Source organism: Penaeus vannamei, chromosome 43 (assembly GCF_042767895.1).
Source record: "Penaeus vannamei isolate JL-2024 chromosome 43, ASM4276789v1, whole genome shotgun sequence".
NCBI classification, from domain to species: domain Eukaryota; kingdom Metazoa; phylum Arthropoda; class Malacostraca; order Decapoda; family Penaeidae; genus Penaeus; species Penaeus vannamei.
This window is the reverse complement of record NC_091591.1, coordinates 20229296-20241795: the sequence shown is the minus strand read 5'-3', so window position 1 is coordinate 20241795 and position 12500 is coordinate 20229296. Positions and strand designations below refer to the sequence as shown.

Sequence of the window (12500 nt, the reverse complement as noted above, 5' to 3'; positions counted from 1 at the left end):
GGATGAGTGTGTATGTGGGGGTGTGTGTGGGGGGGGGGGGGGATGGGTGTGTTGGGGGTGTGTGTGTATGTGTGGGTGTGTGTTGGGGGATGGGTGTGTATGTGTGTGTGTGGGTGTTGGGATGAGTGTGTGTGTGTGTGTGTATGTGTGTGTCTGTCTCCCCTTACCCTTCTCCTCCCTTCTCCCCTCCCTCTCACTCCCTCCCTCCCTCTCACCCCCTTCCCCTCTCCTCCCCCAATTTCTCCCTCTTCCCCCTCTCCCTCCCACACCCTCCCTCTCACCCCCTCTCCCTCCTCTCCCTCCCTCTCACCCCTCTCGTCCCTCCCTCTCCCTCCCTCTCACTCCCTCTCCCTCCCAGTCCCTTCCAGTCCCTCCCTCTCACCCCTCTCGTCCCTCTCTCCCCGCCAGCTGACCAACCACCTGTTCGCCGGCCGCTCCCCCTTCGGCATGGACCTCGTGGCCCTGAACATCCAGCGCGGGCGTGACCACGGCCTCCCGCCCTACAACCAGTGGCGCAAGATCTGCAACCTGCCGCTCGCCAGGGACTTCGCCGATCTGCAAGACGTCATGGACCTGTCGGTTGGTCGGGTTGTTTACGTTTCCTTTGTTTTTTTGTTGTTGTTGCTTTTTTTTTTTCTTCTTTTTTTTTTTCTTTTATTTATTTTTTTTTATTTTTTTTTTTTTTATTTTTTTTTTTTTGGACGTCATGGACCTGTCGGTTAGTCGGGTTTTTTAACGTTTCCTTTGTTTGGTTTTCTCTTTACTTCCCCTTTTCCGCTTTTCCTCTTGTCAGTTTTTTCTTTTTGTTTGTTTTTTTCTTGTTTTTGATATTGGTTTGTTTGATTTGTTTTCATTATTGTTGTTTTTTAAGAGTTGGGCTGTATATTCCAGATGATATGGGATGTAATAGGCATATCGGATTTGATCAGATCAGATATAAATAGATAAAAATACAGATAAACTGAGATAAATATAAATAGATAGATAGATATAGATGGATATAGATAGATAGATAGATATAGATGGATATAGATAGCTAGATTGATAGATTGACAGAATGACAGATAAAGACATACAGGTACACACCAACCCACCTCCACCCAACGCATCCATACAACCACACCTGCGGCCTCTATTCTCTCATCCACCATCTCCATTTCCGTCCTTTTCTGATCGGCAATTCCTCCCCCCCCCTCCCCTACCCCCTCTCCCTTCCTCACACCCCTTCTCCTCTCTGTCACCCCCTCTCCCTCCCTCTCACCCCTCTCTCCCTTCCTCCACACCCCCCTTCTCCTCTCTGTCACCCCCTCTCTCCTCCCTCTCCCTCCCTCTCACCTGCCCTTCTCCCTCTCTGTCCACCCTCTCCCCTCCCTCTCTCCCCCTCTCCCTCCCTCTCCCTCCCTCTCAATCTCCCCTTCCTCCTCTCTGTCACCCCCTCTCCCCCCCTCTCCCTCCTCTCCCTCCCTTTCCCCCCCTCTCCTCCCCTCTCCCCCCTCTCACCCCTCTCCCTCCCTCTCCCTCTCTCCCTCCCCCCTTTTTCCCTTCCTCTCTCCTCCCTCTCCCCCCTCTCACCCCTCTCCCTCCCTCTCCCCCCTCTCCCTCCCCTCCTTTCCCCCCTCTCCCCTCCGCCCCCTCTCTCCTCCCTCTCACCCCCTCCCCTCCCTCTCTCACCCCCCTCTCCCTCCCTCTCTCACCCCCTCACCCTCCCTCTCACCCCCTCTCCCCTCCCTCACACCCCTCTCCCTCCCCCTCTCACCCCTCTCACCCCCCTCTCCCACCTCTCCCACCCTCTCACCCCCTCTCCTCCCTCTCACCCACTCTCCCCCGCCACGCAGGTGATCAACCAGCTGCGGTCGCGCTCTACCTGCACGTGGACGACATCAGACCTTTTCATCGGCTTGGCGTATCGCGGAGAGGCCCAGCGCCGGCTCCCTGCTCGGCCACACGCCTTCCTCTGCATCGTCGGGGACCAGTTCGCGCGCCTCAGGGTAACGAGGCTTATTTTTTTTTTTTTATTTATTTTTTATTTTTTTTTTTTTTTTTTTTAGGCGGGAGAGATATTTACAGGGGTAACGGGCTTAATTCTCTCTTTTTTTTTTTTTTTTTTTTTTTTTTAGGCGGGAGAGATATTTACAGGAATTGTTTCAGGCTTATTCTGGCTTATTTTTTTCTTTTCTTTTTTTTTTAGGCGGGAGAGATATTTACAGGGGTAACGGAGGCCTTATTCGGCGCATCTTTTATTTTTATTGTTTTTTTTTTTTTAGGCGGTAGAAGATATTTACAGGGTAACGGGCTTATTCTCTCTCTTTTTTTTTTAGGCGGGAGATATATTTACAGGGTAACAGACTATTCTCTTTTTTTCTTTTTTTTTCTTTTTTTTGAGGCGGGAGGGATATTTGGACAGGGTAGGGCTTTTTTCTCCCTTTTTCGAGGCAGGAGATATATTTACAGGGTAACGGGCTTATTCTCCTTTTTTCTTTTTTTAGGGGCGGGAGAGATATTTACAGGGTAACGGGCTTATTCTCTTTTATTTTTATTTTTTTTTTTTTTTTTTTAGGGCGGCAGAGATATTTTACAGGGTAACGGGCTTATTCTCTTTTTCTCTTTTTTTTTAGGCAGTTAGGAGGAGATATTTACAGAGGTAATCGGCACAGTTTACCATTCTCTTTTCTTTTTTTTCTTTTTTTTCTTTTTTAGGCGGGAGGAGATATTTACAGGAAGTATAGGGCTTATTCTCTTTTTTTTTTTTTTTTTTTTTTTAAGGCGGGAGAGATATGTTACAGGGTAACGGGCTTATTCTCCTTTTTTTTTTTTTTTTTTTTTTTTTTTTTTTTTTTTAGGGAGAGGATATTTAGAGGAGCAACGGGCTTATTCTCTTTTTTTTCTTTCTTTTTAGGCGGGAGATATATTTACAGGGTAACGGGCTTATTCTCTTTTTTTTTTCTTTCTTTTTAGGCGGGAGATATATTTACAGGGTAACGGGGTTATTCTCTCTCTTTTTCTTCTTTTTTCTTTCTTTTAGGCGGGAGAGATATTTACAGAGGTAACGGAGGCTTATTCTCTTAGGCGGGAGAGATATTTACAGGGTAACGGGTTTATTCTCTTTTTTTTTTTTTTTTTTTAGGCAGGAGAGATATTTAGAGGGTAACGGGCTTATTATTCTCTTTTTTTTTTTTTAGATGGAGAGATATTTACAGGGTAACGGGCTTATTCTCTTTTTTTTTTCTTTCTTTTTAGGCGGGAGATATATTTACAGGGTAACGGGCTTATTCTCTTTTTTTTTTCTTTCTTTTTAGGCGGGAGAGATATTTAGAGGAGTAACTGGGCTTATTCCTCTCTTTTTTTCTTTTTTTTTCTTTTTTTAGGCGGAGATATTTACAGGTAACGGGGCTTATTCTCTTTTTTTTTTTTTTTAGGCGGGAGAGATATTTAGAGGGAATTAAACTGGGCTTATTCCCTTTTTTTTTTTTTTTTTAGGCGGGAGAGATATTTGAGGGTAACGGGCTTATTCTCTTTTTTTTCTTCTTTTGTATGGCAGATATTTGCGGGTAACGGGCATACTTTTTTTTTTTTTTTTAGGCGGGAGAGATATTTACAGGGTAACGGGGCTTATTCTTTTTTTTTTTAGGCGGGAGAGATATTTGGGGTAACGGGCATATTCTCTTTTTTTTTTTTTTTTTTAGGCGGGAGAGATATTTACAGGGTAACTTGGAAGCATTCTTTTTTTGAGGCGGGAGAGATATTTACAGGGTAACGGAGCTTATTTATCTCTTTAGGCGGGAGATATATTTACAGGGTAACGGGCTTATTCTCTTTTTTTTTTCTTTCTTTTTAGGCGGGAGATATATTTACAGGGTAACGGGCTTATTCTCTCTCTTTTTTTTTTAGGCGGGAGATATATTTAGAGGTAGTTTGAGATGTTTGTTTGCTTAATTGCAACTTCTATTAACTACCTAATTGTCATCATCTAGGCGGTAGATATTAGAGGTAGTTTGAGGTATTTGTTTGCTTAATTGCAACCTTCTATTCTATTAACTACGTAATTGTCATCATCGTGTTTACATATAATAATGCGTCATTAGCTGTAAGGATTTCAGTGACTCAGATTTCCCGCCAAATTTGTCCGTTTACCTTATGCACATTATAATTACATTTAATTGAATTTCTCAGTCATACATACTTGACAGATCTCTCTCGTGACATACATGCCGTGTGTCAGATATTTCAAATCTCCTTATCTCTTAAATCATACAAATCTAACAAATACACAGATTCCCTGAAACATACAAATTTCTAAATTATGCAAACCAAATTTATGCCATGGAAATGCCACAAAATATTTCAAACATCCGTATCCCCTAAAATATCCAATTTCCTAAATCATGTAACCAATTTTATGCCATAGGAATACCACAAAATATTTTAAACATGTATCCGTATCCCTTAAAATATCCAATTTCCTAAATTATGCAACCAATTTTATGCCATAGAAATGCCACAAAATATTTTAAACATATATCCGTATCCCCTCAATTATAGAAATCCCTAAATTATGCAAAGCAAATTTATGCCATGGAAATGCCACAAAATATTTCAAACATCCGTATCCCCTAAAATATCCAATTTCCTAAATTATGCAACCAATTTTATGCCATAGGAATACCACAAAATATTTCAAACATATTCGTATCCCCTCAGTTATAGAAATCCCTAAATTATGCAACCAACTTTATGCCATGGAAATACCACAAAATATTTTAAACACACATCCGTATACCCTAAAATATCCAATTTCCTAAATTATGCAACCAATTTTATGCCATGGAAATACGACAAAATATTTTAAACATATATCCGTATCCCCTGAGTTATAGAAATCCCTAAATTATGCAAACCAACTTTATGCCATGGAAATGCCACAAAATATATTAAACATCCGTATCCCCTAAAATATCCAATTTCCTAAATCATGCAACCAATTTTATGCCATGGAAATGCCACAAAATATTTTAGACATATATCCGTATCCCCTCAGTTGTTAGAAATCCCTAAATTATGCAAACCAACTTTATGTCATGGAAATACCACAAAATATTTCGCAAAACACACATCCGTATCCCCTTAGTTATAGAAATCCCTAAATTATGCAAACCAACTTTATGCCATAGAAATACCACAAAATATAATTAACCATATATCCATATTATATATATACATTATATACATATATATATATATTATATACATATATATAAACACATCCGTATCCCCTCAGTTATAGAAATCCCTAAATTATGCAAACCAACTTTATGCCATAGAAATACCACAAAATATAATTAAACATATATCCATATTATATATATACATTATATACATATATATATATTATATACACATATATATAAACACATCCGTATCCCCTCAGTTGTTAGAAATCCCTAAATTAAGCTCATTTCTTCCACACACGCCACCCCTTTCACCCGCGCGTCCGCCTCCGCAGCTGGGCGACCGCTTCTACTACGAGAACGGCGGCCTCGAGTCCTCCTTCTCCGAGCTGCAGCTTCAGGAGATCAGGAAAACCACTCTGTCGAGGATCATGTGCGACAACTCCAACCTGGACATGATGCAGCCGCTCGCCTTCGTGGACGCCCACCTCGCGTGAGTCGGGGAATCCCTTTTTTCGTGTTCACTGGGTAGCTTTTTCTCCTTCTTCTTCTTCTTCTTCTTCTTCTTCTTCTTCTTCTTCTTCTTCTTCTTCTTCTTCTTCTTCTTCTTCTTCTTCTTCTTCTTCTTCTTCTTTGCCCTTCTTCTTTATTTTCCTTTTTTCTCCTTCTTCTTTATTTTCCTTTTTCTCTTTGTTTTTATGTTTAGGTTGTTGGAACTTTGGCCTGATGGATATGGTATTTGCCGGGCTGTGTCTTCTTTTCCTTAGAAAGCTTCCTAATATATATATGGATATCTGCGTGTGTGTCTGCGTGTGTCTGCCTGTCTCTGTGTCCGTGTATGTCTGTCTGTCTCGGTGTCCGTGTATGTCTGTCTGTGTCTGTGTCCGTGTATGTCTGCCTGTCTCTGTGTCCGTGTATGTCTGTCTGTGTCTGTGTCTGTCTGTCTTTTTGTCTCTCTCTGCATATCAGTACCTATCCCAACCCTCAGCATGTCTCTTTAAACCCCCAAATACACTTCCTTCAAACCCTTGACCTCCCCCCCCCCTTTTCACTACCCCCGCCTTACACTCCCCTCCTCCCCCCCCATTCACTACCCCCGCCTATACCTCCCCCTCCCCCCTTTTCACTACCCCCCGACTTACACTCCCCCTCCCCCCCTCCCCACATTCTACTACCCCCGACTTACACTCCCCTCACCCCCCCCCCATTCACTACCCCCGCCGCTTACACTCCCTCCCCCCCCCCTTTTCACTACCCCCCGACTTACACTCCCACCCTCCCCCTCCCCATTCACTACCCCCGACTTAAACACTCCCCCCTCCCCCCTTTTTCACTACCCCACCCCCTGACTTACACTCCCCTCACCCCTCCCCATTCACCTACCCCCTGACTTACACTCCCCCTCACCCCCCCCCATTTCACTACCCCCTGCCTTACACTCCCCTCCACCCCCCCCCCCATATTCACTACCCCCGCCTTACACTCCCCCCGTACACCCCCCCATTCCACTACTCCCCGACTTACACTCCCCCTCCCCCCCCTTATTCATTACCCCCGCCTTACACACTCCTCCCCCCCATTGACAACCCCCGCCTTACACTCCCCCTCCCCCCCTCTTTTCATTACCCCCCGACTTACACCCCCTCCTCCCCCCATTCCTGCTACCCCCGACTTACACTCCCCCTCCCCCCCCCTTTTTCACTACCCCCGCCTTGCACTCCCCCTCCCCCCTTTTTCATTACTCACCCCGCCTTACACTCCCCCCTCCCCCTCTTTTCACTACCCCTGACTTACACTCCCCTCCCTCCCTCCCCCCATTCACTACCCACGACCTACACTCCCCCTCCCCCCCCTTTTCACTACCCCCGCCGCCCTTACACTCCCCCTCCCCCCCCCTCTTTTCACTACCCCCGCCTATACACTCCCCCCTCCCCTCTGCCCCCATTCCACTACCCAACGACCCTACACTCCCCTCCTCCCCCCCATTCATTACCCCCGCCTTACACTCCCCCTCCCCCCCCCCCTTTTCACTACCCCCGCCTTACACTCCCCCCTCCCCTCTCCCCCATTCACTACCCCCGCCTTACACTCCCCTCCCCCCCCCATTCCCACTACCCCCGCCTTTACACTCCCCTCCCCCCCCCCCCCATTCATTGCACCCCTGCCTTACACTCCCCTCACCCCTCCCCCATTTCACTAACCCCGCCTTACACACTCTCCCTTCCCCCCCCCATTCATTACCCCCGCCTTACACTCCCCTCCCCCCCCCCATTGACAACCCCCGCCTTACACTCCCCTCCCCCCCCCATTCACTCCCACCCCCTGCCTTACACTCCCCTCCCCCCCCCCCATTCACTACCCCCGACTTACACTCCCCTCCTCCCCCCTCTCCCCCCAGGAACAAGCGTGCCGTGTGCAAGTTCGGGACGCTGATCCCCGAGATGTCTCTGGAGCCATGGCGGAACGAGCCCGTGTGGGTGTAGGGGGCGCGTGGTCCTCGGAGGCGGCGAAGCTCTCCCTCCTGCAGGTCCTGTCCTTCTGCAGGTCCTGTCCTTCTGCAGGTCCTGTCCTTCTGCAGGTCCTGTCCTTCTGCAGGTCCTGTCCTTCTGCAGGTCCTGTCCTTCTGCAGGTCCGGTCCTTCTGCAGGTCCTGTCCTTCTGCAGGTCCGGTCCTTCTGCAGGTCCGGTCCTTCTGCAGGTCCTGTCCTTCTGCAGGTCCGGTCCTTCTGCAGGTCCGGTCCTTCTGCAGGTCCTGTCCTTCTGCAGGTCCGGTCCTTCTGCAGGTCCGGTCCTTCTGCAGGTCCTGTCCTTCTGCAGGTCCTGTCCTTCTGCAGGTTGGGTGTGGGGTTTGGGAGGGGCCTTTCGGGTTTTGGGGGGAATTTTTATTCATCTATTTATTTGCAGTGGGCTTTCTCGATACGTCAAAGACCAGTTTGCGGCCGTTTGGTTTGTTTTATTTTCGATCTCTCGGTTTACAAAGAGGCGGCTGTGTTTGGTTTTATAATTGGGCCTTTGTTTGGATTGTTATTTATCTACTTATCGTGACCTTTTGTGAAATTTATACAATGTCCTCTCTTTGCAAAACAGAAATTCAGCGAGGATTTTTTTTGTGTAGTACTATCTGTTAAAATAATCGAGAAAAGAAATGTAAAGATTTTTCATAAATAAGTAATTTGGTTGTCCTTGAATTTACTCTGTTGTGAAGGATTTTTTTCTTTTTTTCTTTTTTATAGTAAGAAGGGAAAACAGGAAGGTATTTAGCAATAAATGTTATCAATTTTCTTCGGAAAATATTTTGTGAAGGGTTATTTCTTCTTTTTTATAGTAACAAGGGAAAACAGGAAGGTATTTACCAATAAACGTTATCCCTTTTCTTTGGAAAATATTTTGTGAAGAGTTATTTCTTTCTTTTTTATAGTAACAAGGGAAAACAGGAAGGTATTTACCAATAAACATTATCAATTTTCTTTGGAAAATATTTTGTGAAGGGTTATTTCTTTTTTTTTTAGTAACAAGGGAAAACAGGAAGGTATTTACCAATAAACGTTATCCATTTTCTTCGGAAAATATTTATCTTAGCATACAGTTCATATGGTTTCACACGCTGCACATTTCCGTGCTTACATGAACGCATTTTGCAAAAGCTATCGTGTGTCTTAGAGATGAGATTAGATTGCGCACATTTTTTTTAGGTACATCATATATTTATTGTGACTTGAGTCCCAAATAAAATGATTCATTTGATTCTAAAGTAATGGTTTTTTTTCCAACCTTTATAGATACTGGTCACACACACATACGTACACACACACACATTAAAATATAAAAATGAGTAAATAGATAAATAAACAAATGAGTAAATAAATAAAAAATAATGAAAATAAAAAATAAACACACGCACATACATACATACATATATATATATATACATATATATATATATATATATATATATATATATATATATATATATATATATATATATATATATATATGAATAGAAAAACACAATACCGTGTTGATACTATGGTAGAAAAACCCACAATGCACAAACTAGATTTATTGTCTCACTTTCCTCAATAAATCTAGTGGGTTTTTTTTACCATATATATATATATATATATGTATATATATATATATATATATATATATATATATATATATATATATATATATATATATATATATATATACATATATATATATATATATATATATATATATATATGTGTGTGTGTGTGTGTGTGTGTGTGTGTGTGTGTGTGTGTGTGTGTGTGTGTGTGTGTGTGTATTTATATATTTGTATATATACATGCATGTTCTTCAGAATATGAATAATTATACTTCATAAATTCACACGCATACAATCAGTTTAGTGTATGTGCTCTATTAGCGTCCGAACATTAATTTTACAGTTATCCCTTTATAAATGAATGAATGTATTCATTTCATACAGCCTGATACATGAATCAGAATTGAAGTATCTACAATATCGTTTTTGTTTTATCTTGATGTGATTTTATAAAAATTTGTTTGTAATTATTTTTTTCTTTAGTTTGTAACGGTCTTTGAAGTCAAAGTAACAAAAAAAATTGTCATATGTGGACATATTTTATCATCATATACTATTTACTATCATTAAATTAGTATGAAAAACACAAATCAGGTTTATCGTAGATGGTAAATATATGGCAATCCAGGATCAAATGAAATAGTTTTTTTTTTTTTACAAAATCCTCTTTTATTGAATAGTTCCAAGCAATGAACACAGGAAATCAATCTGTATAACCAAGCATAACTTACAAAGAAACTATCCGTGCTTACTATTCCTGACCGTTATTTTGTGCTGTGGTTTTCCTATGATAGAAAAAATATGTGACACTATTCATAGTTTTTTTTTCATTTTCATTCTTCACTTGGTAATATTCCGATGTCTAAGAATATCCTCATACAGATTTAAGCAAAAGTAAAGTAGTATGAATGTGGTCAGTAACAAATAAGTGAAATTATATACATAGGAAGGCAAACACATTTCTTTAGAGACTACATAGACCAACTTGATAACTAAAAAAAAAAAAAAAACGGATTTGATTTCACATTAGATGAATGACTTTGAATGAGGTATGGTCCATCCGTGATTAATTATCATTCTATTGTGCATCTATATATTACTTTTATCATTGATATGTGCCTTTAGTTACAAAAGGTAAAAAGAGACATGAGTTTGTTATAAATACAGTGGCCTTTTTTCCTCCCAAGTGAGTACACAAAAATCTAATATCGGGATTAATACATTTTCTTCAGGTCTTAGAGAGTAACACCCTAGTGACATGCTACCCAAGATGACATACAAAGAGGAGCACATAATTTCAGTCTGTCCATTCTAACTTGGAAAGAAATGGTCTCCACTCCTCACAAGGCTCGACAGAACTGACACAGAACGGGCGATGGCTACCCAAGATGACATACAAAGAGGAGCACATAATTTCAGTCTGTCCATTCAAACTTGGAAAGAAATGGTCTCCACTCCTCACAACGCTCGACAGCTGTTCATAAGGCTCGACAGAACTGACACAGAACGGGCGATGGCTACCCAAGATGACATACAAAGAGGAGCACATGATTTCAGTCTGTCCATTCTAACTTGGAAAGAAATGGTCTCCACTCCTCACAAGGCTCGACAGAACTGACACAGAACGGGCGATGGCTACCCGAGATGACATACAAAGAGGAGCACATAATTTCAGTCTGTCCATTCTAACTTGGAAAGAAATGGTCTCCACTTCTCACAGGGCTCAACAGCTGTTCACAGAGGCGGCAACAGAACTGACACAGAACGGGCGATGGCTGCACAAGACGTGGCAGTGATGAACTCTGGTCCAATATTTCTCCAAACATTATACAAGATTATGTACATCCAAAGTTCCCTTTCTCCAATACAGACCGTGTGTGTTGTATTCGTTTGTCAACATTGGGTATCTGAATATTTGCGAAGATGGCTTCTGAAATGTCTTTCTTAAATTGAGGTAAAGGGGAGGGAGGGAGGGAGAGAGAGAGAGAGAGAGAGAGAGAGAGAGAGAGAGAGAGAGAGAGAGAGAGAGAGAGAGAGAGAGAGAGAGAGAGAGAGAGAGAAGAGAGAGAAGAGAGAGAGAGAGAGAGTAAAATAAATCGATACCACTGCTATATTACAAAAGCATATTTATCTTTCATTCAGTCAGTATTCAAGTTTTTCTTTTCTACACCAATTAGATTCATTATATCCACACCAAGTTCTAAAATCATATTCCACATCTTAAATACCAGGCTCCCTAGTACTAGATATTGCTGTGATATTGAAGAAAAGCTTTGTTACTAGTATACTTGATCTTAAACTTGGAGAGAGTCAATGTACATTATATGGTTAGTAATTAAACATACTGTAAAGTCTTATGATATTAAAGATATGATCTGAATATTTGTATAAGTAAGTTTTTTTTTCAAATTTTACTATGGATATACCATAATATTGATAATGTGCTAGACTGTGAGTGTTTCTTTTTTAGAGAAATATATTAAATTACACAGTAAACTATACATTAAAGCATAAGTAAACAGGTCACAATAATAAACTTTGACTACTAAACTAAAAGTTAGTTCTATTAAACATGTCCCCTATTAAAACAAAACAAAAAATATCTCATAGACACCTATAATGTACAGGTGTGTTGATGGGAACCTTTTTTTTTACATTTTTTTTAAATTCATTTTATATTCATTCTTCAGATGATATAAATTCTCTTCTGCTAAAAAAGGATCTGCTCATACCAAGCTGTCACGGATAGCGTCTCATAACCAAAAATTACCGGGCGCATTCCTCGTTTACGTCGACTAGTGCTTCTTTCGTTTCATTTTATGGAAAAGCGAGACATACAGGACGAAAAAAGCATTTTCTACAGTACAGATGAAATAAAAATATGTACGGGGAATTCCACAGAGATGAGCTTGTACTGAGGATGGGCAAGGCAAAGGGTTACACGTCATTCTGATTCACAGTGGAAAGCACTCGGGTCGCGCCCCACGAACGCCTTTCGTGGAGGCCTTCCCTTTGAGCTGTTCGGGCGCCTCAGTGGAGCTTCGAGGCTTTGAGCTTTTGAAGAAAAAAAAAACGACTTTGATGCTACTAAGGCTAAGGGCTTTTTTTGCACTGATATAAAAACTTTTTTGTAACATTTTTTCCCACAGACTATAACAATTTATACTCCACTGAAGTGTTTCCTCTAAAAATTCCATATATGCAATGTCCCGATCTCCTTCGTGATCTTCATTTCCTACAATGGATGGTTAACAGACAGTGTTC

At 41.7% G+C, this 12500-nt stretch overlaps 2 protein-coding genes across 6 annotated transcripts in view; one reads left to right on the top strand and one right to left on the bottom strand.

Moving 5' to 3' along the window:
- LOC113809754 (salivary peroxidase/catechol oxidase) overlaps window positions 1-8915 on the top strand; it is a 43707-nt gene extending 34792 nt beyond the window's left edge. The window contains exons 14-19 of one of the 3 annotated variants that reach the window (XM_070118878.1): window positions 409-579; window positions 1836-1988; window positions 5501-5658; window positions 7564-7930; window positions 7982-8602; window positions 8694-8915. In XM_070118878.1, the coding sequence (XP_069974979.1) occupies window positions 409-579; window positions 1836-1988; window positions 5501-5658; window positions 7564-7648 (567 nt within the window). In that variant the 3' untranslated portion in view covers window positions 7649-7930; window positions 7982-8602; window positions 8694-8915. Of the gene's footprint in view, window positions 1-408; window positions 580-1835; window positions 1989-5500; window positions 5659-7563 lie in introns of all 3 variants that reach the window. The other 2 variants (XM_070118876.1, XM_070118877.1) reach the window with 2 other exon arrangements.
- Window positions 8916-11781: 2866 nt separating this feature from the next.
- Window positions 11782-12500, bottom strand: part of LOC113809872 (CKLF-like MARVEL transmembrane domain-containing protein 4) — a 76208-nt gene continuing 75489 nt past the window's right edge. For 2 of the 3 annotated variants that reach the window (XM_070118873.1, XM_070118874.1), the window contains exon 4: window positions 11782-12500. This exon is cut by the window's right edge and continues 289 nt beyond it. The gene's annotated coding sequence lies outside the window, so the exon portion shown is untranslated. The other variant, XM_070118875.1, reaches the window with a different exon arrangement.